The 27,427-nt window shown below is 33.0% G+C and overlaps 1 protein-coding gene across 7 annotated transcripts in view; it reads right to left on the bottom strand.

Annotated features, from left to right (window-relative positions):
• Positions 1–4,595: 4,595 nt before the first annotated feature.
• The window catches only part of MYO6 (myosin VI), a 137,198-nt gene continuing 114,366 nt past the window's right edge, over positions 4,596–27,427 (bottom strand). For 2 of the 7 annotated variants that reach the window (XM_039853225.1, XM_039853227.1), the window contains exons 23-36: positions 27,238–27,367; positions 25,297–25,387; positions 24,273–24,423; positions 22,563–22,771; positions 21,638–21,716; positions 20,587–20,747; positions 18,805–18,831; positions 18,219–18,248; positions 16,677–16,715; positions 13,700–13,803; positions 12,635–12,766; positions 9,766–9,792; positions 6,946–7,164; positions 4,596–6,414 (exon numbers count right to left, since the gene is read on the bottom strand). In XM_039853225.1, coding sequence (XP_039709159.1) covers positions 6,215–6,414; positions 6,946–7,164; positions 9,766–9,792; positions 12,635–12,766; positions 13,700–13,803; positions 16,677–16,715; positions 18,219–18,248; positions 18,805–18,831; positions 20,587–20,747; positions 21,638–21,716; positions 22,563–22,771; positions 24,273–24,423; positions 25,297–25,387; positions 27,238–27,367 — 1,599 coding nt within the window. In that variant the 3' untranslated portion in view covers positions 4,596–6,214. The remainder of the gene's footprint in view (positions 6,415–6,945; positions 7,165–9,765; positions 9,793–12,634; positions 12,767–13,699; positions 13,804–16,676; positions 16,716–18,218; positions 18,249–18,804; positions 18,832–20,586; positions 20,748–21,637; positions 21,717–22,562; positions 22,772–24,272; positions 24,424–25,296; positions 25,388–27,237; positions 27,368–27,427) is intronic. The other 5 variants (XM_039853229.1, XM_039853228.1, XM_039853230.1 and 2 more) reach the window with 5 other exon arrangements.

Raw genomic sequence — 27,427 nt, forward strand, 5'->3', positions numbered from 1 at the left:
AAACTGGAAATGTACAGATTATCATTGAATCTATCTCAAGAGAGATGGCTTGCTTTCTCAAGGAAAACTGTATTCACTCTGTCAAAATTCTGAAAACATAGGCAGGCATATTTGCTGGTCATCAGAAACCAGGCATATAGTCAACATTGAGAACCAGACATAGTATGTTTCAAATAAGAGAATAATTGTGTACTTGATGACTGATACATTCTGGAAAAAAAAAAGTTATTTTGTTTTTTTATCAAAACCAAAATACAATCAGTGAAACATATTTTAGTTATTCCTGGGTGATAATCTAAGTAATAGTAAACCAGGTTTGTTTTCAGCTATCCTTAAAATATTGCTCAGAGATCATTTACAAGTGCAACTTACTGTTTTTTGAACAATATATTGGAAAGCAAAGCTCTTCATATGTTAGAATGTACATAAAAGTTGACTTAGGCAAGGAGATGCAGGTCACTAAATGCATGGATGTATGTACTATGTAAACACTGGAGGGGGATATATTCTCCACACTTTAATATCACTCACACATATTCTCTCTCTCTCTCTCTCTCTCTCTCTCTCTGTCTCTCTCTCTCTGTTCTTAGGCACATTAGTCTTATAAGAAATTAATGCTTACACAGTAGATTGTTTTGTTGCCAATAATTTCTGATTTGTTCCTTTAAAAAAAAGAGGAACTGAGATTCAGATATACATACCGTGGAAAATCTCACTTATTACTTTATAAAGCTATTTTAAAGGAAGACACTATACTGGGGAGAAAAAAGTGAAGTTATACTTTTCGACGACCAATTCCTGTTTCCACCAAAACTAAACTATGTTTTCCTATAATGTAATAACTCCATTGAATACCTCTTTACACTAACTCTGGTATATGCATAGGTAGATTGGCATTGAGGCAGTCCATTTTGGCCAGATTTTAATGTGCTGTTTAATGAAAAGTTAATTCCTCTGTATCCCTTTCGAATGTTCTACTATCAAATATATTTACTGCAAAACCTAAATTTCAATAAAATATAAGCACAATATATTCCTCCATTTATAATATAATGGGTCTGTGTTTTAGTAGATATTCCCTGGATTTGCTTTATGGATTCTGATGATTTTAAACATGCCGCCAAAAGACAGCAAAATATTAAACACTGACGTTAACATATTAGCAGTAAACCTCAAAAACAAAAACATTTCCAAATAATAGAGGCAATCTTTGGGGAAGTAACAGTCCCCCCGGTTATAAACCCTCAAAAACTCATTCATATTGGTGTCACAAATGTATAAATTTAAGCCCTATTTTCACCCCAATCCTCCCCAAAAGTGAAGAGCTATGATATTTGACAAGAACTTCAAATTGTGATATGATGACAAAGTGCCACCAAGGAAAGAATGGTGGCAAGAGATGTATCTACTCACTTCCATGTCCCTGGAGCTTCCCAGAGGAAAACATGCTTGTTAGATGCACGATAAGGTGACCAAAAGCACTTGAAAAAAAACTCCATCAAGAGAGGAAACGAAAACCTAACACCATCACCTCTCGTAACATGCCCTCCACCTTCTACATTTCAGTTGTGTTCTAACTGCTACAGAGAAGGTAGTTTTAAAGGGAAAGAGAAATAGGTAAACACTCCATTTTCTGTGGGGAAGGTCTCTTTTGAAGTACCTGTCTCTCACTCTTTGGATCACCCACGTTTTAGATTGGTCTTTTCCAACCAGCCAAAGAAGAGCTGCTGAGGTAAGACAGCCCGCATTTCTCTGCACTCTCAGATGACGCACCTGGATCATGGTAGGTTCCAGACGAGAGGTATGAAATAGACCATCTGTATTTGAAGTCTTAGAGTGAAGGACTCTTCTTTGGGTCCCAGTTTTTAAATTCTGTGTCATCTCACAGATTGGTAAGGGCCTGGGAAAAGGCAGCCAACATTTAGTTTTTCTCTAATCTAGGGAAAATGAGTAGTTGCGGCTCACATACAGTCCTGCTTATTCTGTGGATGGAAAACCCTCAGGAGTTTGGAGCCTGGAGCCAAAGCTCAAGGACGTTTCAATTACCTGAGTTCCTTGCCTTTTCCTACAGCCACCTAACACAGGGTTTCCAGCTCCAGTGACTGGATGAAGCTTCAGATTCCCCAGCTTCTCCGACTTATTCTACTGGAGACATCAGGCAACAAGTGCAACATTTACAACAACTTCTTAAAATTTATAACACCCTGTAACCGTACTGAAAGCACAAGATGCAAGAGGAAGTTCTACATAGAAAGCATTTATTTTTATTTCCAGTACATCAGTATTTTAGGAAAGTATCAGGTATACATTTTTAAGGAAATGAGAAAAATTAAGTAACACTTGCAATTAGATGAACAAAAGTGAAAAGAAAATGGCCAATTAATAAACCTATTTGAGGTTTGAAGGTGAGATTTTGCATAGGTACAAATTAGGATTAAAGATTCTCTTTTTGATCTGTATTTTTCCCTGATTATCTCTTGAAAATCTTCTTTACAAAGTGTGACAATCAATCTTACTTCACATATTAAGTCAGTGATGGGGGAGGAAGAATACATTTATTTGAATTAAACTTATATTCAAAGATCTGGTCCTGGCACAGGTAGACTCTACCTGAGACTGTCTCCACCTGACCCCTCCAGGATGCTTCAGCACAGAATGTCTGCTCATTGCTGCTCTCTCCACAGTGGCAGTGCCATTTCTATGTGTTAAGAATTTATATACCAGATCTATTTTGATCCAAGTTTTAATAACCATAGGTTCTGCTCTTACATTACATACAATTCATTCTAAAATTTAGCGAGGATCTAGGAGTGCTTTGTCACCTAATATATCAGTGCTTTTCGACTGGGGAGGGTGGGGTGTCATCTTCAGGGGCACACCCCTTTTCTCTTCCACCACTTCTCTTTCCTTATTGTTACAACTGTTCCCCCAACTTGTCCTTATTCTCATTTTTAGGTATCCTTTACCATCTTCTCTCGTTAATTTATCTTCTGTGAGAGATAAAAATTCTCAATACCTCTCATTTCTGGTAATAATGAACAACGAAAACCTGTCACACCTTCTGAAGATGTAAAATGACAGATGAGCAGCCCTTTGTAACTCCTCCAGGGGCTACTCAAAAAAGTTTGCTTGTTTTAATTCTTTTTGCTTCACGCAATTGGAGCAAAGGCATTTATATTTCTTTTATGGTCTAGAACTAAATTACTTGACCTCTCTGGATCTATTACCGCTTCTGTAAAAGAAACTAGGTCTATCACTAACATTGTATTAATTGACTGATTCATTCAGTACATATTTATCCTACTGATTCAAGTACTCTTAAGATATTTAGGTAAAAAAAAAAAGAAAAAAATCTATGTATTTGGATCCCCTGAGAACCATAGTATAACCTGTGAATAAAAATATCTTTTAAAAAATCCAATTAATAAAGCTCTACAAACAATAAAGCCTCATTATTCTTCCCTGTGAGTTTCTGTTCTCTAAGCTTCTGCAAATACCCCCTATTTTCCACTTCAGATGACTTCTTGGTTGCTTGCAAAATAAAAGGGTTCACTGTGTTACTGAAAAGAATGACCTATAAGAAGTCTTTATAGGAAGCAGAATTCGAGTTATACTTCAATGTCTTTTGTGTGGGCTTGTGCTCCTACATGCATTATCTCTTCCTCATATAATTCTTTGAGAGGGTGCCACCTACTCAACTTTACAGTAAAACACACTGTTCTTTTGACATATGTGTATTACAGAAACTTTCAGTGCATACCCACAGCTCATAATACATATCTCAAAAGTGTTAGGGGAATAAGGAATTATAATTGAACTGAATGTGAAAGTATTTTTTGTTCTCATTTTTAATAGTTTATGTATGTCTACCTTTGCAAAGCATCCCCTAAAGAAGGAATTGGTACTGAGACAAGCATTAAGAGATTAGCTGGTTTAAACTTCTAATTTTAAATCTCAATTAAAATGATTAAAATATGAATTTACTTTTGATTCCTACCATTTTTACCTAGTGCTTGTGGGTTTGGAATCATTGTAAAGCACCTACATCAACATCTTTTAGAACACTAATTTTGCTATTTCCATTAAAGGCTGACAGGGTTCTAAATTTCTCTAGCAAAGGGGCTTCTGTGTGTATGTGCATCTACTGCATGTAGGTTACTGTAAGTCTATCTGAATTGGGGCAGTTCTCCTGGTAGTCAAAGTTAACTCAGGAGACTACTTTAAAGTAAGTTCTAGGACAGCTGTGTGACATAATTAGCAAAAAAAAAAAAAAAAAAAAAAAAGGCTTAAGACTATAATTTTACTAGCTATCAAAGTAAAAAAACTGAAGATTTGTAATAGCGCTTTTCTGTGATACATTTCTTACAATTTCTTCCGAATATTAAGTTCTCTCATTATAATACTTTTAAGCTATTTGATTAGTTTTCCATCTAGTGCCTATGTGTATCTAGAAAATACATAAAACTGTTTCTGAAAACAGTACTAAAGGGACTATTTGGTTACTGAATTTTCTTCAAGGGCTTTACCTGTTACTAGTTAAGAAACAATATTTTTTTCACTACCCTATACAAATAAAAACACCAATTAAATGTGAGTGATGCGAAGAGAGAGAACAGGTCATTTATTTTCAGTAATCAGACATTCTGTCACCAGTCATGGAGACCAAATGACTCAAGGGTTGGTGAGCCTATGAAAAGATAATCATTTTCACATTCTCAGTAGCACAGACAGGACCATTTAATTTCTTTAACAGAAGACAATCATTTGCACAGTATCATAATAAATAAATATTTCTGTATTAAGACATACATTATGAGAAGCAATTCTGAAAACAGTTGTCTGTGGCTCACAAGCACTAATCTTAATCAGCTAGGAACTATTTTCCTAACTGAGATACTCTTTCTAGGGGGAAAAAAATCAATGAAAATTCATTTCAAAGGTTAGTGTCTTTAAAAATTAGAAAAAAAAAAAAGAGTACAGAGAATAATTTTATTTTCTAATTTTATTCTAAAATACAAATAAGTCTCCTTAGGATTATGTCAACATAACTCCTTGATGCATTTTTGTCTCTAAATTTCTAATATGAAAGTCATAAATATTAGGCTAGAAACTGCTGACATTTGATCAAAACTAACAGCACACAAGGCAAACTTTTTAAATTAGCAATTACATGAAACAAGCAATTACTAAGTACAAGGGCTTTTGAATTACAAAGCTTATAAAACAATTCTACAGTTACCAAAATCTCAAAGGCCAAAAGAGACACTAGGAATTTTTTTTAAAACAAGCATGTTTTGAAGCAGAACACTAGCTTAAATCATATGAAACAACTTGGAAAAGATTCTGATACAAAAATTGCAATTGAGATGAAGATGAAAGAACATTTGAATTCAGTCCAGTTAAGCCACAATGCCACCTAAAACCTATTTCTTTTTCTAAACGACCCAAAAGTTATCGCAAAACCTTTAAGCATTTAAATGATCTGAATTTCCTTATTTGTCCAGGGAATATAAGAAAAATAGTCTCATAACATAATGTGATAGAAAAGAAAAACATATCTGTGCAAGATACTATGAGTACCTTCCTTATCACAAAGTACATCAGTTAAATTAAGGCTCTTTCTAGAATGCTAGAACTTCAGGCAAATTGCTTTACTCAAACTAAGACACACTGCATGGAGGGGGATAAATTAAAAATTTCCACCTTTGATGGAATTTTCCATGAATTTCCACAAGAGTAAAGAAAGTACATAGCTTTTCAGATCAAAACATTGGTGCCTTGATCTTTTTAAGTGTCCTAATTTTTGTAAGAAAATTTAAGCTAAGGTTTCATTATTCCAGTTATATTGTACTGTGCCATCCTTAAAAATCAAATATTTTGAATTTTTTTAAAATTTCTTTTCCTAGAGAAAAATTATGATGGACTTAAAGTTGTCAGCTGGCAAAGAATGAGACATGTCAGAATCTGTCCAAGTGTAACAAGTATTAGAATAATGAGAGATTGAACAGTTACAGCTAGATACAGAAAAATAACTTTTAAGTCCCAAAATCACTACCATAATTAACCTTAAATTAACAAAAAGCCATGATTAATCAAATCTGTTCATTTTGTATAAGTAATACTAACATGATTGTGGAATGGTTACACCTGTGGGGCATACACCCTACCTAGTACCATGGCAAGGGCTCCCAGCTGTAAGGTTACTGAGCAGCATTTACTTTAACAGATTCTGCAGCATAGCCGTCGCATATGTAGGCCTAGCCTGTTTGCTCTCAATTGCATTCTGAAGGTACTGGATGCCTCCACATCGTTCCCAAATTTCTTCAAACTGCCTTGGCAAAATCTCAGCACCACGCTTTCGAGTCAGGCCTGTCTCTTCCAGATTCAGCTCACACATCTCCATGTCATCCTTACCTGCATAGATGAGATATCAGAGAATTACCATATCTCTTTCAGAACCATTTATTATAAACTTTATTTCTGAAATATCTACCAAGTCGCATAGATCCGAGAACTTTTAAAACTTTATTTTCTTCCTCTAAGATTGAAATCTGTTTAATAAAGTTATCAGAAACTTAAATTTGTCTTCTACTAAGGACCCTTTCAAAATGTATTAACACTACAGCTGATCAAATAAACTATGAGGGTTAATAAAAAAGCTACATTTCCTTAAACCATTATAAATTAACTGACTCAACACCAACAAAAAGGTTCTTAGGGCACAGACAAGTTTCTATGTGCTCTATAAGGACCTAATTAACCCAAGCGATTTCACATTTTGAATAAGTTAATCCCCAATTAACTGAAAATGTGATTTAACTGCAAAACTCCATCCCTCGACCCTAAAATTTAATGAAGTATTATATTATATGTTAGTCTGTTTCATTCAGAGAGTTTATAATCCTTTTTTGCTTTCTAAAATTTTTTCATGTGAATCATACACACCAGCCACAAGAAGGATGGGTGGCTTGTCAGGATGCAGTTCCATTTGCCGGGCAATCCATGGTCCATCAAAATGGGCATACCACCAGCCTTTTTTCTTGTTCTGCGGGTCTTTGTACTGGTCAGCAGGGCGGATGAACGGGATGCGGAAGAAGCGTTGCTTTCGGTTCATTATGATCTCCTGCTGCCTGGCAGGAAGCTGAGCAGCTGGGTTCTGCTGAGCTATTACACAGAACAAGGAGAGTTACACCAGCAGCCCAAGGGATAACAAAAACAGATTTTAATCCTAAAATGCACCACAAATATTAAAAAAAAAGGAATAAGAGGGGTTCCTAAAAGTAAATTTAAAACAAAATGTAAATATTAATTGCCTATAAATGACTACAATTCACAGTGTGATTTCTTAGAATTTTCTTTCCTTAAAATGTTCCTTGCATTGGAAGCAAACACACACTCTCACACACACACACACACACACAGCCTGCACACACCCCAACACGTCAGCCACGATAACAATAACCAATCCCTACCAGATTCTTACAAATGACTATATCAGTAACCTAAAACAAACTCACGTGGCAGGAAAGCAAACTGGTATTACTCACTACATTTATATTCGTCCTCCAGAGAGTTCAAATGACGGCTGAAGAATAACTTTTATGGGACTATTTATAAAACAAATAGTAATTTCTCAGTCTGAAGGATTACATATATTTATCAATTTAATCACAATTTCCTCAAAAAAGTGGAAGACATAAAAGTTTTCCCTTGTGTCAACTTTGGGATTTAAAATAGCCAAGATAATACAAATACTTTACTACTAATAATATTTAAACTAGTTCATGATAACAAAAAAAAACTAAAAGTAAGCATGAACTTTCCCTCAGAGATATTTACTTACTCTGAAATCAGATTTTTCTTGGAATAAAATCCACTGAAATAAGTGAAAAGTACATAATATTTGGTTCTTATTGCTAGTAGAAGAAAATTCTTTGCTTTTCTGATAGTTCTGGGCATTGTCCTCATTTTAATCTTTTTTTCCCTTGCTCAATTTTCATTACTAAACAGATGGATTTTTGTTTTATCTGCAAATATATACATTTCTCTGGGACAATGATTTTATATCTTTAGCAGCACAATTTTGGTAGATCTGTTTAATACACTTTATACTTACAACTTTCAAAGTGGACCAACCACTTACAGCTGTTAAGAATCTCACTGAAAAGCTAAGTATGTCAGTGAAAAAATATATAATATGTATAAGTCAAGAACAGTCACATGGCTTTTGTAAGAATTTCCAAATACTGAAAGGATGAAAATACTCTTATTCCACTTTTTATACCAATAGCAAAAGCTTTATGGAGGCTGAATTTATTTCTGTGTAAACCAGAGAAAGCCAAAAGCAGTTAGCAAAGCTACATATGCCTAGGAAAGAATGAAACAGAGGCCCAGTTTTGTTAGTGACTAAAAAGCCAAATCACCTTTAGCATGTTAACAGAGCTGAGCTTATGTACTCTTTTGTTCCTGTTCCCCCAAAACTACTTACAGTTCAGTGTTTCCATTTTAAATTTTAAAAATTACCTACTTCGCAGAAAACAGACTAACTCAAAACTAAGAAATTTTAAAATGATAAAATATTAAAAACCTTTCCCTCTCTCTCAAGCAGTGAATTAGAATTCAATGTCCAATTGTTAAGAAACTTACTAGGGTACTGATCGCCACCCATGAAACTAACCCACTCTTTTCTTTAAATTAATAGTCTCCTGTAACTTAATATATTGGGTAAAATTAAGACACCCAACATAAACTCTTTGATAGCTTTTTCTACTAATGCGAGAACTAAAATTATATTAGGGAAGCCTGGAAACACATATCCATCTGGAAAACTACAAAGATACAGATATTAAAAGCTTATAACTAATCTTCTATTAAACAATTGTTTCTTTCACATACAATCATGCTATCTTCAAAAGTGTGAAATAAGTTTCAAAACGCAGCCCTATAAATTACTAGATGCGCTTAAAAAAAAAAAATCAGGTCCAACCAGCTGGCAAATAAATATGGCATTACAGTAAGTCCTTACTTAATGTTAAAAGGTTCAGTGACTTTAAGCGAAATGACATATAATGAAACCAATTTTACCATAGGCTAACTGATATCAATAAGAGTTAAGTTTCCATGGCATTTCATCAATGTTATAACGAAATGACATTAAACAAAATTATTTTAGGACCTGCTCTATGTCCAAATCGTTGTTTCACTGATTCTAGAAGAAATTTACTATACATTAAGATGACTCAGAGCTTTTAAATTATCAAAAAAAAAAAAATGTGCATCATAAGAAGCTATAAAAGTAATAGAATAATCTCCTCTTTCTACTGGGTGGTATCCTAGTAAAGCTGTTATTTGTATTATCATACAAAACTCAAATCTTTTTGGACAGAAATGCTTATACCATCATAGTGTTTGTGAAACCAGCACCTAAAGTTAGTCTTTATTCTAAAAGATCAGCTGCTTATTAAGAGAGAGTTTTGCTACAATAAGAATTGTTTATATTCATGGTTTAAAATGCTAGTTATTTTTTAAAGGAAGTAATTTGATAAAACAACAGATTAATTAAATTTAGTTCTGCATATATATTTTAGAGTGGTCCAAATGAAAGCATCATCTCAAATTAAATATCTAGTACAGACAAACCAACATTAACGTACTAGAATTCCACTTAAAATTGTAGCAAAACAATGTTTAATAAAAGTTAGTACTTTATAAAGTATTTTTAACCCATCTTCCAGTTAGCTCGTAAGTTACCACCCATTGACTTACGTGAATTGTTCAAAAATACTGCAAAATCTGTGAACAAATATTTAATGTTGAAGATAAAAATGCCAAAACTGTTAAGTGAGCATTCTTCTAATTTATAATGCCTTCTCATCAAATGAGGTGGTGACTAAGAAGTAAATGTCCTAGACACAGCCAAATACTCTCAGAATTACCTACAAGTAGATGCTTTCTTGATTTTTTTTTAGAAAGACAAAAAAATTTTAATTAAGTTTTAGGAAATTCTGTTTGATAGATACATAAAGAGAAGCAAAATTTTAAAATTGTATTTCATTTGTAATTTGGGACATGGTAATATCCAATGACTTAATAATGGGCATTATAGTACCTTTAAAACATTACTAGAATTTTTATAGAAAAAGAAGATAAATTCTAAATTTATCAAAAAATTGTATGTATTAGAGAAAAAGCACTGCCATGTTTACATATATCCACTATGTTTTAAATTTCTCCAAATTGTCTAAATCTTAAAACACATGCCATCTTTATTTTAGGGACTAAACAACTAAGTATTGTAAATCTTTATTGGATAATTTTCCACTGCCCCGCCCCAAATTATTTCTGAAAATCTCTTCCCATAGTTAATGTAATGAGAACATGGTCATGCAGTATAGCACACAGGAAGAAGGTTTAAGGATCTCAATTCCTAATTATAAGAATTTACCATGATTTACCAATGTATTACTCTTAAAGATAATATCATTATATTTTTGTTAATCATAACTTGTCATCATTTTATTTTCTGAAATTAATGAATTCTAATCCTCTCAAATATTAACCTACACAGCAGTTCTCTTTAAAGGTTGATCAGCTGCCTCATTAGGAAACCATCTCAGTACAGAACTTTCTCAGTTGAGCTGTTAAGCATCTTGGTGCTCTTCACCTTTCCTTTTACCTGCACTCTTGTGTTGGAATGAATTTTACGTGACAAAAAATAACAGGACAAAATGAGAGTACTCTTCAGAGTGAAAGTTACATTTTGTCCTGAAAATGGCCCATAATCAAATTCTTTGAAGGTGATATATATGTGGAGTATGTTCACATAAAATTTCTAAATTTGTTCATGTACCTAGATGGGACTCTTGGGATATTTTCTTAAATAAGCTACTCTGTTCCTCCAAATAGTATATATAATTAAAAAAAAAAAAAGGAAACAGTATAAGAACCAGCAAAGTAAGACATGTATTATTTGCTCCTTTTGGGGCAAAGCTAGATGAGTAAGATATCAATGTTTGGTTTAAAAATACAAGAAATATTTGTATATTCATTCTAAATATGTGTGCAGCATTAATTTTTTTTAAAAAGGGCAGTCGTTCAGATGTATAAATTTTGAAATAAAACATAATGAAAGCCTATCAGCTAAAGGCCATGATTAGAATATCAGAGTTAAAAAAAAAAGAAAAATAGCCCACTGCCATTTATACAAAACAAAGGTAGCGGTGGTTGGAAACTTGGTACAGTGAGAAGGTAAGAGAATCACCCTGTCATCTTCAATTCCCAGACACAAATTTTTAAACTGAAGAAAAGTGGTAGTCACAAGAAGATCAACGTTGAGAGGGCCTTGCACTTGCCATTTCTTAATCCCAGGTGACCTCTCACTGCCCTTCCTGAACATTATATTCTGACTGACAATCACTTATCACTAGCACTAACATCTCTCCTATTACTACTTCCTTCACTCAATCTATTCTTTGCAACGACTTAGAAACACTAAAATTCCACCATTTAAATAACTTTAATCAAACATTGCCTGTAGCTGCTAGGAAGGCGAGGAAGGTAAAATAGAAGTGAGAGTTCATTTTCTAAGTCAACTTGGGTCATGCACTGCTAAACTATACTAACAAGTGCTTGGGACTATACATGCCCCTTGCTAAAAAATGACATTAAATACACTGTCACTTTGATGTTAACCAGAATTAAGCTAATAAATTTTGCCTGCTTAAAGGTAGCAAATTGAACAAATGAAACTCCAATTATTGCTTTTAAGACTGAAATTGCAACTTGTATATCACAAGTATTTTCTTTATTAGTTTCAAGTATACAGTACCTTAGTTAGACATTTATAGTTCATGAAACAATCTACCCGTCTGCTCTTTCTCTCCTCTGGCTCTCCACCTAGCCATTACATTAATGCTAACTGCATCACCCATCCCAGCGACCCTCTATCAACTACTAAATTGTACTTAACCCTTCACCCCATTCTCCCAGCCCCCTAATCCCTCTCCCCTCTGGCCTCACCAGGTTGTCCTCTATATTTGGATATTCTTAATTTACATTAACGCTAGTGCATGTTTTCACGAGGTTATCTCTACCCTACTCTATTTTCCAAATTCAAGTATACGACTTTGTCTTTTGCATATCAAAATAACAAGATTCATTTTTTTGGATCTCAAAAAAATCATATCTTGTTCTTGGCAAAACTCTGTTCCAAAAGAAGGTACTATTTCTCACTCATGTTTTCACAGTGTTGTAAAGTAATGTTTGCAAAAAATATTCTTTTTTTTTCGTGGTAATACTTACATTTTCATATGTAATCTTTATGCACGTGTTTGTGTGTATATGTGTATGTGGACATATATGTATTGACAACATTATTGCACAACCTCTTTTGTACAGACAAGAATATTCTTACCTCTAGAATCTATCTTAATTTAATACTTAACAAATATGATTTTAAGGATGTATTTAATAGAAAAAAATACTATGAAAGATAAGCCATCATTACTGTGTTAGGTTCAGTGGATCACAGTTTTACAGTAAGAAAAAATTTATCATTTGTATAGTTACATGTATTTTATATAGGTGTATATATATATACACTTTGGAACAGTCGAAAGTACATATTTGTTTTTACCATAATCAGTAACAGACTTTGGAGCACGTTGCTCTGTTTCAGTATTTCGCTTCTTGTTCTTGGATTTCCAAGCATGATATACTTTTAGTCTCCTATGAAATTCTTCTCTGCAAGCTGCCAGGAGCTCAATATCTATCAATTACATTAAAAGAGAGAGAGAGAAAAAAAAGAAACATTCTAATTTAGTTGTCTATCAACTGTTCTGTGGCATAAACATTTATATATTTACAGTACATATGTAATATAAAGTTTTTTCAATTAATAGCACAAAATCAAAAGTTAGCTAATTATTGATAAAGATGAACATTTTAGGGTAATATTATCTTTTATATTTACAGAGCATTTTCTTATGCAATATTACTATCTTAAAGCATTTGTTCCACACAAGAACCCTGGACTAAATAAGTCTTTTATAGATGAAGAATTTAAATCACAGAGGTTAAGTTGCTTGTCCAAGGTCACGGGCCATGACAATAGAATAAAAAGCTCACCGTGCTCAAATGCAAGCTAGATTTACATGCGACACATTTTTTTATGTTTGTAATTATGCAGTGATGTGGGAGAAAACTTAGTGAGAAGTTCTCTACAATTATACTTTAGTTCCTAGTCGTAGTGTCCTGAATTGAAACATTATGATTTAACCGAGACCACAACTATGTGGGTTCCTCTTGATATTATGTTTTCCTCTCTTTTGTGGGAAGAAAAATCGTGTTAAAAATAAAGAACTGCACTGACATTTTTTACTTTGCATTCATAGACCAAAAGATTTTGATATATAAGTATTGTAAACATTAGAAGAGCCAGTCATTAATAAGCCCAAACTATAATTTCTCTATGCTTTTCCTCTCTGACCTAGACAAGACATAGGCAAAATGAATTTAATTTAATGTTTTTCTTTTAACTTTGTGAGTAAATTAGGTCTTCATTTCAAAGTAACAGTAACAAAGAGAATGGCTTATACTCATTTACAGCGAATTTTTAAAACTCCCACCCCAATCTGGGTATTTACTTTACTACCTGTCAGGTACGGCGCCTTCCCATTTTTCATCCTCTCCAGACACTTACCACAAGAAGTATTGATGGTATCACGTAGTTCTGCATATTTCCATTTACTAAGATCATGTTTCTTGGTACCAGCAGCTGCCTTGGTGGCTTGTACAGCAGGACCTCTGTAATTATTACATATTTTTGCATATTTTAACTAGAAACATGAATATTGACTAAAGAGGCAATAAAGTGAGTAAAAGTTTAAGAACTGTAAATAACTACTAGAAAAACATAATAATTTTTGTATCTTTGACAGGTGAGATTAAAAATGGTATACTATAGGATGCCAAGGTAAATTAAAATTGTCTGGTATGCCATTTAATAGCCACATTAGGTTTTCAATCAGAACTTCTGATTCCAAAATTCTAGTACCATGAATTTCCCCCAGATTTCAGTTTCGATGTTCTTACTGATGGAAAGATGAACATCTAAAGTTAAAAAAATACATTTATACACACACACACACACACATATATATTTTTCCTCAAAATCAGAAAAAAAATCCTTAACATATTCAAAATATCATTAGAAGCACATTAAGAGTTTATGAGCCATTAGGCCACATAGTACAATCACCTACAGACTATTGGGAGCTACAGATGGTCAAGCCCCAGCCATATCTAGTGGCTCAGAATCTCCCTGAGCACCTGGATGTTTACAGGGTCCACAGGTGAGTGGCTAAACTGCAACCCACTGCATTAGTCATTAAAGATAGGCGTGAAGAGCTGATGGATTCTGGAAACGTGTGAGACTTTTTAGCTTCGCTGTTAAAGAACACTTAGAAAAGTTCTATAAGCAGATAAAATCACATCCTGATATTTAGTAAGTAATAATATAACAACTAGTAAATTAAAGGAAGAAGTTTTAGGTCATGAGGCAGGTAATAGTGATTTCAAAGGGCACAAGTATTACATCTTGCCCTGCGTAGTAGGAACATTTGAGTAGGAAAAGAAGAAATAAATTTTAAAAATTAAAAAAATATATAAAATATTAAAATAATACATTTAAAAATAAAATAGGATAAATTCAACTCTTTAATAGCAGTGCTACTCGGGGCTTAAGACGTTTCTATATACATAATTTGAAATAAATATTCAGAAAATATGGGAAGAATTTTTTTCCTGTAAGAATGAACATTATTTTTCAGCAGAAGATCATATTAGCCCAAGAGCAGACAAGCAGAATAAGCTTTAAGTGGATTTTTAAGCTCAATATAACAAAAGAGGTATTAATCATCACATTTCAAGACATGAAAAGAAGATGGTACAAATATTAAAAGAACTAAATATTAAGGAACTAAAATATTGCTTCTCAGGTATCAGACAAGGAGTTTCACCTTTATTATTCACTACTTGGAAAACATTTCCTCTTACAGAGGGACAATATCCAAATATGAGTTCCTATTTTCTCATCATTTTACATTCTGAAAGACAACAGCAATCTTGACAGTCAAAACATAGACATTTAATGATATTATTCTTCCTAAATAAATATCTTTCCTAAAAGAAATTATTCCTTCAATATTAAGCTTAACAACAAAATAAATAAGGTACTTTTGCCTCTTTAAAAGACCTATTTATGCTTCATTTTAGAGAATAAAATGTAGCATACTTCAGCCTACGTACCTAAAATCATTATAAGCCTCGCTAAAAAAATGTGCAGCCATTTAGTCCTTCCTGCATTTTTGTGGTTAAAACCTGTTTTAGGTTTATTGCAAAATCTACACTTTCCATAAGCTGTGGGACTGGCAATTTTCCACATAGCTTTTTTTTCTTAATTGCTTTGCTCAAAAAGAGCCAGCTGTGTGGCAGCAAAGTCTATTACCCCTAACAATAAGTTATGCTTTAACATTTATTCAAATACTTATTTTCTTTTTCTTTTCTACATCCCTAAACTACCATTCAATAAACTAACAAAAAATTATCTTTTCTTCTGAGCTCTTCAAAGAGTCTTTTCCAGAAGAGCAAATGAAAATTACTGTGGGTTTTTCGTTGTTCTATTTTCTTTTGAAAGAGAAAGTGAATTTATATAATATACAATTTGATAGCTTGTCAGAAAATACATGAAGTGTCAATAAATATAAGGTGTGTTTTTGATCCTTTTAAAAATAACAATATTGAATCCAAATTGTTATTGCTTCAAATAGTTTTAATATTTGCATTCATATTTCCTCAAATGAAAATATGCCTGCTAAAAAATATTCGAAAAAATAAAATAAAATAAAAAACATATTCAGCAACCTAAGTTCATGAATGAAATGTATTTAAGTGCTCCCCACCCCCAATCCCTGGAGTTGTTAAAATAGTAAAATAAAGGTGTAATTTACTGATTATTTAGATTGTTATAAAGACAATCATGTAAACAATACAGTAAGGTAGTAGCAAAACTGACTTTTGATTTTTAAAAATACATTAATTTTACACTTTCGATTAACTCTGTACCTTCAAAACTGGCAGTTAAAATGTTATTGGTTCATATCCACTTATACAGGTAATGGACCAGATCCTGCTGGGAAGACCCCTTTGGTTCTTTGGCTCGATTTTTATACCAGTGGTATTTAAACCGTGTACTATGGTGTAGCAGCCCTCAGGAACCAAACTCTTCCTCTCTTTCCCCCTCCTCCAATGCGGCACAGTGGTCACCAGCCAGGGGGCAGCCCCGCCCCCAGGTGAAGTTTCGAAATACTCATTTTGTCAGGACAGGAGGAAGGGTTCCCCTACTGAAACCAAGTTGGTGGGGGCAAGTGATAAGTAACGACAGGACTACCAACAAGGAACAGTGCCATCCAAAATGCCAATGGTATCCCCAATGAGAAATGATTTAGAGGAACAGTGGTTATCTTTTTCTGTGAGGATAAAGTGACATTTTTGTATACAGAAAATTTACGTGGAAGGAGTAGGTAATTCATATAACAGGTTCTGGTCCAAGAAATGAAGAGTAATTTAAAAATATGATTTTGAGGTTACACTTTTCTCCCAAATTACACTGCACTAACCTACTCAAGAATTCTGACATTTCTTTCGCCATTTGTTCCCTATAAGAAAAATGATAATACAACATAGTTATATAAAAGACAACTATATAAATTACTTAAAATATCTAATAGTATAACTAAAAGTTTATGTTTTCAATACAATTACTGATTTATTAACCATTCACTATACTTTGTAAAAGTCTATAATAAACTATATAGCCAATTACTTGATCAAAGTTGAGTTGTTTAGAACTCCATTTTACGAATAAAATCCTACATAAAGCCACTTCTGCTATTTTTTTTATGTAGAGAATATAATCAGGATGTTCTAAATGCATACAAGAAACTTGGCAGGATATAGATTCTATACGACAATTTTTGTACTGGGGTTGCTTAGTAAATATTAATTAGACAAGGCATCATGGTGGTAAACCAAGCTGGTCTATTTTATAGTGCCAGAGTTTAAATAAGAGTCTGATGTATTCAAAGTTCTAAAATTCTAAATCAAAGCATGCTTTAAAAAAAATTCAAATGCATCAAGTACTTGGTTAAATTAAAGATCAGAAGTGCTCTGACCTTTCATGAACAAACATTTGCCAAAGGCGAAAACTTTTATTACCCATAAGAGTGTAACTTTTATCAGTATTGAATTCTGTAAAATGGAATAAATGGTTCAGCATGTTCAACAACACTGTGTTAACTTTAATATTTTATTTTCCTGTCCTTTGCTCTCTTCCTTCAAAATTAATCATTTTCTCACACAGAATGAGAATTCTATACATCAGACTCTGGTAAACCTCAAAATCTTACAAATAAGGAAAAGAAAAGAGGATAGGTATGTTTGCTTCAGGGCACAGCTTCCTGAATGCTGCCAGGATACCTGGATGCTTTGATTATAAGGAAGTGGAGGACTCCTGTATTTCTCTTTCTTTGTAATAAACGTCTGCTAAAATTAGGTACTGACAGTAGTCCAGCCAAGAAGCACAGTCAGAGACAAAAATAATCTTTCAAATTGATGATCAAGGACAACAAATACAAAGTAAAAAAACACAAATTTAATCTAAAGAAATTACCTACTAGACAATATGTTTATCAATCTCTCTTTAGGCTGGTCAGAATTTTCTAAACTCAAATTCAACATGATTTTCATAATTCAACATGAATTTGATCATTATGAACTATCTTAGATATTAATGGAATAAGTTATCATAATATACTGAAAACTAAGCTATCTGCCATGACTCAAATACTTTATTCTACTTATTTATATCTCCACATATGCTTCTATAAAGATGTAAGGATTGATTAAAAACACATATAACAAAATGGGTTAAAGTTTAAACAAAGTTAGAAAACACAAAGAAAACCAAATCATTAACTACTGTGATTGAGCACCAAACAAGAGCATTACACATTTTTTCGGGGAGTGGGAGGGAAGAAAAAAAATGAGTTATCTCATTCTTTTCAATAAAAAGAAATTTCTCCTAAAAAGTATCCACAATCTATTTTTTTTAAAAAAGGTTATATGACTAAATCAAGTTCTAAAAAAGGAAAATGACATACGGTGTCATTTTGGATCTTGTTTCATCAATTCTGTGAAAAGAATACATTTTCGTTAATATAACCAGTTGTGAATCGTGAAAATCTAGATTGTGCTAAATTTATGTTTCAGTGACTTTGCTTACTGATTTTAAGACTTCCATTATCTTTATTTAATCTATGTGAGATCAGTTAGAATTTTAATGTTTGAAAATTTTCATTAAAAATGATTAGCAGAAAATAAATTAAAGGCATTCAATGAAAATCAAGGTGCAAATATATTACATCTAGATTAGAAAATTCATACATTGTGAGGTTTGTTTTTAATAGAATCTGGATATTATTTTATTATTTTAGGTACAGGCATACCTTGCTTTATTGAGCTTTGCTTTATTGTGCATTACAAACGTTATATTTTTACAAAATGAAGGCAAGACCCTCCACCCGCAACGAGATTATGACTTGCTTTATTGGCAGTGATCTGGAACCGAACCCACAATATCTCCAAGGTATGTGTATGATGTGAAATCATCACTGTGCATTAAGAATCATACGTGAAACTGATCGAGATCATATTTTAAAACATATTACATATGTGAAAAATGCTTACTTAGAAGTTACTGGATGGGAATCCAAGCTGGAAAAGTAACTTGAAATTGTTTATTGCAGCAGAATCCATCTACATATATTTTTAATGCATCATAGAACCCAAGAACACTTTCATGCTATATATTAAGAACAGGGTTAGAGAGTTCTTACTCATAAATTTGTTAGAAAGAATTCAGTGCTAAAAAAAGGTAACATTCAAAAACATTTAGTTTTAGCTCATGGAGTAAGATAAAATTATCGAACATTAAAAATCCATATAGAACATTATCTATAATGAAGTGCTAATGCTTGTAATACAAAGTATGAAATAACCAGGAGGTTCAGTAGGGAAAGAGCTCACAGGACCTGGGGGTCCTTGAAGGCTTCCTGGAAGAGGCTCTGACAGAAAGGACTTACATGGGTGTTCCAGAGGAGGGGACAGCATCCCTAGGCCTGTTCCAAAAGAGAACTAAAACGAATTCCTCTGTCTTTCAAGTTATACCTGCTTGACTATCTCCTCATTACTTAGTAGTGGTCCCACTACCTAGTTAATTCTGCTTAACTTAAATCACAGGTAACTTGTCACTTATGTTAAAGGTCCTAAAAGGTCCACTCTTTCTCTGAGACCACTCGATTTGGAAGAGGCATACCTTTCTGAAGATGGGAAGGAGTCCATGTATGAGCCAGTATCATTTACATATTATATGGAATGACACTGGATATAGCTTAATACTTCAAATGCTTATGCATAAAGTTTGGCCGTGAATACCAATGATGACTCCATTAATGAGTCCTTGATAAGTGACTTTCAGCCATAATAAAGCCCGGTGTCTGTTGCACAACTTCCTCACACACATCAGGGAGGGCAGCTCTAAGAGTCTGCTTCTTTTAGGAGCCAGGCCAAGCCCCTGGCCAGTTATACTTAAAGACTTCCAGCCATTCCAACATAGCACAGGTAGAAGGAATGGAACTTTGTCATAAAGAGTGCTCTGACATTCTAAAAGTCATGAGTACATATATCTATTTGATTCACAATTTATATAGAATATATATACCTACATATTAAGAAACCTCTAATATGTAAAACTCAAACTAGTTTTGCTTTGTTTTTATAAATAATCGAAATAACTAATGTTTCTAAATTCTAAGTTTTTTTAATGAATCTAGCAACTTTTAAGAAGAAATTCCATATTCTTCCATACTTTTAAGAAGAAATTCCATATTCTTCCATATTACAATAGAGTATTTAGAGATAATTCAGAAACCTAAGGAGCCAAAATATTTTAAGCTGATTAACCTTCCTTCTTAGAAAGAGAAATCTATTTATTCTGAAACATGTGGTATGTGTCTGTATAAAATTTCTCATTCCAAATGTTAAGATATATATTTTTTTAGTTTGCATTAGAAAAATAATAAATCCCATCTTCAAATATATTAAACTGGATGATAATATATTCACTGATTTCTATGCCAGTATTTAATGGCAGGTATTTAGAAATTGGATGTCTGACCTTTATCCAATATTCTGACAATTTCAGAGTAAACGTTGAGATTTCCTTTTTAAACAAAGTACTCATGAACTGAAATATCAGTTTTATTTGTCAACAGCTTGACAATTTGATAAAATCAACTGTTTCATTCATTTGGGTATGAAAATAGACACAAATGATTTTTAAATGATTTTACTGAAAATATATCAGGACCTAAGGAATATGATTTTCTCCTATTCCTTTCAGGCTGAAATGAGAGGCAGAGAGATAAAGAAAGCAAAGAGAACACTATACCCCACCCAGCGTCCCAGTACCTCCGGAGAGCCAGGTCGGCCTGTGCCTCGTCACTGATGAGCTCTGCTTCACTCTGGGCGATCCGCAGAGCCAGCTCCCGGTCCCGGCGCTCCTGCTCCAGGACGGCTTGCTGCTGGGATTCCTCCTCCCGCTGTCGAGCCAGCTGCTTCTCCACTTCAGCCTGTCAAGGACAGAAAACCATTTCACCAAGGTGTCTCCACTTGTTTACTTGACCATTCCCATTACTACTTAAAATTGTTCCATATGAGTTCTTTACTAAGGAATATGTATATTGTTTAACCAGAAATCTTATCAGTCTCTATTCTCTTCCACATAATGATTCATATTTCCTCTTTCCAAATCCAAGTGAAGGTAGAGAAACCGTAGTTCCACCATTCCATGAGTATCCCAAATATCACATGAGTCTCCTAGGCATCACATTAACACCAACACCAGACAAGCAGATGTCAGGAATTTAAAATGCTGACTGTGCTCAGGATAAATTATGAAAGACAAGAGAAACAGAAACTCAAATACATAATCAATTATTCCCAGACATGGACTTTTTAAAAAATGGGAGGAGAGAATCTTAATTCTAACCTTTTAATGCTAGTATCTACAAAAAATTGTATAATTTGTTTAATTGGAGGAGTATATTATAAAGTCATGTGTTAAGTGAATGTTCAACTGACTTTTCCCTAGGTATAATAACAATAACAATAAACTGTTACATATTGAACTGAGCACTATTTTTAATGCTTTAACGTGTGTTAACTCGTTTGATGCTCACAACTATTATTAACAATCAGTGTGCAGAGAAAAAACTGTGGCTCACAGTCACCAATTGTATCTTGTGCAATGTCATAATTTTGCACATCTACAGAGCCTGGATTTAAACTCACCTTCCTATCTCCAAAGTCCCTTCCCATAACCACTTCCAAAACTGCTTTTTATCTCTGGGATAAACCAATAACAGCTCACCTAGCAAATCCAGATCTTGTTTTCATTTCTTTTGTTTTGGCAGAGTCTGTGTCGACAGAAATTCAGTCTGACTGTCTAATCAGAACATACCTGAATACGTTTTTCATCATCTTCCCTTTTCTTTCTTTCTTCTTCTTCTTGTTTTCTCTTTGCTTCCATCTCAAGTTTCCTAACAAAAAATAGAAACCTCTTTAAAAATTTAATAGAAAATAAGGAATCCTTCAGAAGGCAATTTAACTATTAATAAACAAAGGTTATGAAATGGGGACTCTAATTAACCTGCTAGCGATATACATTATTAACTTATTTTGAAAAAGCTAAACTCTAACTCTACGACAGAATTCTTCTGAAACAAAACAAATACAATTACACTGCATAACTTCTAACATCTCTAGATTAACTTGGCTATAAAACCTAGGTCCGAGGCCCTGATTACATGTGCTTCACTCTACTCCTCCAATTAAACAACACTTACATTCTTTCTGTCTACCCTATTATGCCTTCTCTAAAATGTTATCAGTTTTAAAACTGCAGAAAGGTAGAAGTACCTTATTTCTAACTTATAAAAATAATGTAAGATAGAAGCCATTGCTTTATAAACAAGAAATCCTCAGGTATAAGAATCTAACCAAAATTCAAATTATAGTTAAAATCATTTTGTTATTACAAATGAGCTATTCTCCACTTTCAAATTTATTCTAAAATTACAGTCACGAGTTGCATGACAACATTTTGGCCAATGACAAACCACATACATGGTGGTGTAATACAAAGCTTAGGTAAGGTGTGTAACAGGCTATACCATCTAGATTTGTTAGTATACTGTATGATTTTCACGCAATGATAAAATTGCCTAAAGACATTTCTCAGAATATATACCCATCATTAAATGGTACAAGACTACAGTATTTTAAAATAAGAATAACTTTTAAGAATACGAATATTTGCCAATCAACATCACCACCAAGAATCACTATTCTGTTAGCTTCTAATTCAAAACAACGATATGCCTTACATCCGCCTTTCCTCCTCTTCCTTTCTTCGACGCTGTTCATCTTCTTCACGTCTTTTTCTTTCTTTTTCCATTTCTTCTTGAATACGTCTCAGCCTTTCAGCTTCCTCTTCCTGCTGTTTTTTTTTCTGTAACTCACTGAGGAGGTTCTCTGAGCTTTTAACTACTGCATCATATTCTTTCTGTATTTGTTCCCTTGTCATCATAGTGGACTTAAAAAAAATAATAAACATGTACTTAAAAATTTATCTTTTCTGCTGCACAATATAGTGAAAACTACTAAACTGTACATTTTTAAATGGCTAAGACGGTAAATTTAATGTTATATGTCTTTACCACAGTGAAGAAAAACAATATGCACATATACAGCAAAGACCGGAAAAGTTGGTAAGCAATAAGCCCATTATCTTTACTATATTATTTGTACATCTAAAATAGTCAAAAAAATTTAAAGTTATATTTGCATACAAATATTTATATCTACTTCCTATTAATCAAGTAATCAAATATCTAAGGTGGTACTACAAAGTCACATACTGTAGTTAAAAATTATTTTTAAAGGAATGATTAATTTTGCCGGAGTTTACTACTCTTTAATAATAATGTTCAAAGAGTACCTAAGGAATATTTGAGAAATTATCAATTACATCTAAAATTGTTGGATGATTTTCCTAAGTGAGCCTTCAGAAAACATGGCTGGATTGATTTTAATTGATTAATGCCACATAAACAAGGATGGCTCTTGACAGATTTGTAAAATCATCAGAGTTTATCCAAAGCATTTTCATTCTTCCTTAATCTTCTTTCTCTGTTCTACCTCTAAGATTAACTACTGTTTACATAAAATAACTGCAGGAAATATGATAAAAGGTTCGCTTTAAGATATTATATCCCACATAATTGCACTGACTTAGGAAACTAGATGAGAAAACCATTAAGATCCTAAAATATAACAGAAAAAGATATGAAGAGACAAATGAAATATAATTAACAAAAAAGTATATAGAAAAAATGTTCTATTCCATTAGTAATTAAATAGGTTAAAATCAATACCAAAAAAAGGCCCATTTTTTTCCTACAAAATTTGAGGAAAATTGCTTTTTTCATAACAGTTAATTTATGATATAACCTATATGAAGATAATGTAATTACATAAACAAGGCATAGACATAATAAAGGATACAAAATTAAATGTACATTATAAGAACTATGAAAAAATACATGCGTATGAAATAAGACTGGAAGGGGAATGTGCGACACTAATAACAGTTAAATGTGTTAGTATGTTAAGAGGTTTTTTGGTGATTTTCTCCAAATTTTCAATAATATTACATTACTTTTATAACTTAAAAATTAGTTTCTGAAAGTAGAAAAACATGAAACAAATTAAAATAATTTGCATTAATCCTCTCTCATGAATGATTACTCAAAAGCTTACTGACAGTTTTTTAGTCACTGTTTGGGGATGGAGAATCTTTCCTAGCAACAGAGGAAATTACATAAAAGTTGTGTTCTTTTATATTTTTTTGCTATGAAAATTTTCAAACATAGAGGAGCAAGAGTAATATAAATGAGTTTTGTTTGCTATTATTGAGACAATGTTTATAACATTTTGTATCACTAAAAAGATAAGGACATTTTCCTATATAATTGCAATACCAGTAACAAAAAATATTAAATTATAAAAAAGTCATTTGAGTTAAAACTACATACCTTAATTTTGGCCATTAAAGCATCAATAGAAATTTCAAGGTTCTTGACCTGTTTATTCACCTCCGGTTTTCCATCTTTCAGTGCACTTACTACTTCGTTAAATTTATCAAGTCGTTTTTTCAGTGTGCCCACCTTAACTAGGCCATCGATGCTGTAAAGATAATGCTTCATCAGAGTTTAATTTCATCATTTAATGCTATACGGAGATTCTTCGTGTTAATAAAATGCTAAACGTATTACTAAACAGAATATTTCACTTCTTTTTTCATATTATTAAGTATGCTCTTTTTTAGATAACTTGTTCAGGGTAAAAAAATTCTCAAATGTGGACGTAAATGACATCGATGCCTGTCAACAGGATTTAAGCCTTCATATTTACACTGAAAAATTTGAGAATTCAAATTGCAGAACTTAGAGTTATCTAGTCTCTTTGAAAAAGTGTTAAGGATTATCAGTTTCTCAGACCTCCAAGTTTAAAAAGTGTAAATTAACAATAAAAGCAATAAAAAATAAAAACTAAATTTACAGTGAGACAATATAATTCCTACAAATAATCTTGAAAATTATGGTCAAAACATTAATAAGAGAGCATTTGAGATCTTGCTCCCTAGCATATGTTGTCAGTTTGGCTCAAATAAACTCTTATAAAAGTTTTTTTTAAAAAATCAGTGTGATGTTTTTAAAAACAACGTCAATATGACATTTATCAAGAAACTCAAGTCACTAAAATAATCAGAATAAAACAGCTTTCGATAATTTATTTCAACCTTTTATAGTTGAAAAGTGTCTATATTTTTGTAAACTCCTTCAAAACCTTTTGTAGAATGAGGGAAGTAGCGTATTAATGAAGTAAAAATAACTAATTTCAAATAAATAATACAAATAACAGATAACATATCTTTTCACAAAGAACATGAGAAAAGAGAAAACTATGCATATACAAATTGCCCTTCATTATGACTTTGACCATTTTACACTTGGGTAATTAGGTTTTGTAAGACTCTTTAGGCACTATGCATCTTACCGAGGTTTGTGTCTCCTTTTGCAAAGCCACATTCGAATAGTTTTTTGCATTTTAATGCAGGCTTCAGCTCGATACTTTATTTTGTTTTTCACTACATATGAGGAAAATATGATAGAAAATTATTCGGTTTAAATCAGACATATAATAGCTTTAAAAACCACTCACTTTCACAAAGCAATTCTCAAGAAACATTAAATCTTGATGAACATTATTATACCAGACATCAAAATCTAGACATTTAACATTTCTTTAATTTCTTATACTTCTGAAAATCAAAAATATATCATGTATATGACTAAGTTTATATTTTAAGTATATTATTTCCTTATTACACTACAGTACTGCTTCCCATACTGTCCTAGGCAATATTGGTCTATGAAATGTTAACAGGTATGTCTTGAAAAAAAGGATTTATCTGCTAAATAAATAGAGGAAAAGCTATAAGCTATTTTTGGAGATTCACAATGAACGTACTGAGTGAGGACTCTGACAATTTTACAGTAAAAGAATTTAATATTTAACTTAGTTACCCAGAATGTCCTAGACTTATCTGATCCTGAAACATTTTTTCAGAGCTTCTCTAACATCCTGCAAACACCCTGACTGGTTACTGACTTCACTGCACAACGCAGTTCAGGAACGAATGGTACAGTACAGACAATTTAATATAATGTGTTTACCATCATAATGCAATGTATAAAGCTTAAAGCATTCAACTACAAATATGTTTATATTTTACTTGGAAAATGATGGGGGAAAACAGCTTCTGTTATCTTTTTTACTTTCTTATAGTTTTCTTTTTAGCTATATTCACAATTATACAAATTTGCAAAAGACCTTAATAATAATCTTTGTTTGCATGGTTCCTTTTCACTAGGTCAAAGAAATTTTATTTTTCTATTAACAAGGAACAATTTATTGAATCTTTTTTCTCATGTGTCTAGCATTGTTCCAGATATTCTGGTGAGTAAGAGGTGATGGGAAGGGATGATTATAAATTAAATCAGGTTACTGACAATAGCTCCCTACAATTAAAGGTTTTCCATAGACCCTTGGGTAACCCCAAAATATTCTGCTCCTCACCCCTTTGTATAAGTAGTTACTATGACCCAGCCAGAAATACAGGAAAAAGCAACTCAGCCAGCGTGTCAGAGAACAGGGTTTAAAAGAGCAGAGGCAAGAGCAAAGGCTCAAAAGGGAAGCGGAAGCCCCATTTTATGTGATCTTGAAAGATATTCTAAGACCTTACACTTTGCTCTACATTAAAGGAGAACCTTAGTAAAAGGCTTTTAGTTTAGAGAGAGAACTCTGCGGAGGTAACGCTGGACACCCAGGAAAACCAGTTTGGAAGCTACTGAAGTTATTATGCAAGTGGAAGAGGGGATCCACTAAGGCACTAACAATACAGAGGAAAGAATGCACACTATTTGGAGGAAGAGTCGACATCTGTTGATTGACCAGATTTCACAGACAGGAAAGGAGAGACCATTACAATCTTGAAATTTTTGGTGCACTATCCTGGTGATGTCATGCAGGTGATAAGAGAAAAGTTCTGGCTTAAGTCTGAGAGCCTGGAGGCTGGTGTCGGGTTGAGGAGGAGGGGGCGAGCAGAAGACAGGGAGAGAGGGGGATAGAGAGGGAGGAGGGAGAGAAGGAGAAAAGAATCAAAATAGTGAGTTCTGTTTTGTTTAGGACATGATGAAATTAATTCTCCTATAACACATGTGGATAAAGAAGTATCACAGACACAAAAAAGAAAGTCCACAAACATTAATCCATCATGTACTACACGAGGTGTTATTTGAGGAACCGAGGACACAATGTGGATAAGCAACGCAATCCCTGTTGCCCAGCACTCACCACTGAGACAATTTTATCACATTCTGCAAACCAAACAATTTCCAAAATAATACAGATGTTGGTGTGAAACATAACACCTACATTTGATGACTGAGAGTGAGCACCACTGAACTTTCTTCCAGCGACTGTAGATAAGCCAGTGATTGACTCTTTTAACCAACTCTGCTAAATGGTCCGGGTCAGACTTCATAATCTGATCAAATTCTGCAAACTAGGAAATGAAATAATTTAATATCAGTATCAGAAGATAAATGTGTCTAAATACACAAAG

Source organism: Pteropus medius, unplaced genomic scaffold (assembly GCF_902729225.1).
Source record: "Pteropus medius unplaced genomic scaffold, Ma_sr-lr_union100, whole genome shotgun sequence".
Taxonomy (NCBI): domain Eukaryota; kingdom Metazoa; phylum Chordata; class Mammalia; order Chiroptera; family Pteropodidae; genus Pteropus; species Pteropus medius.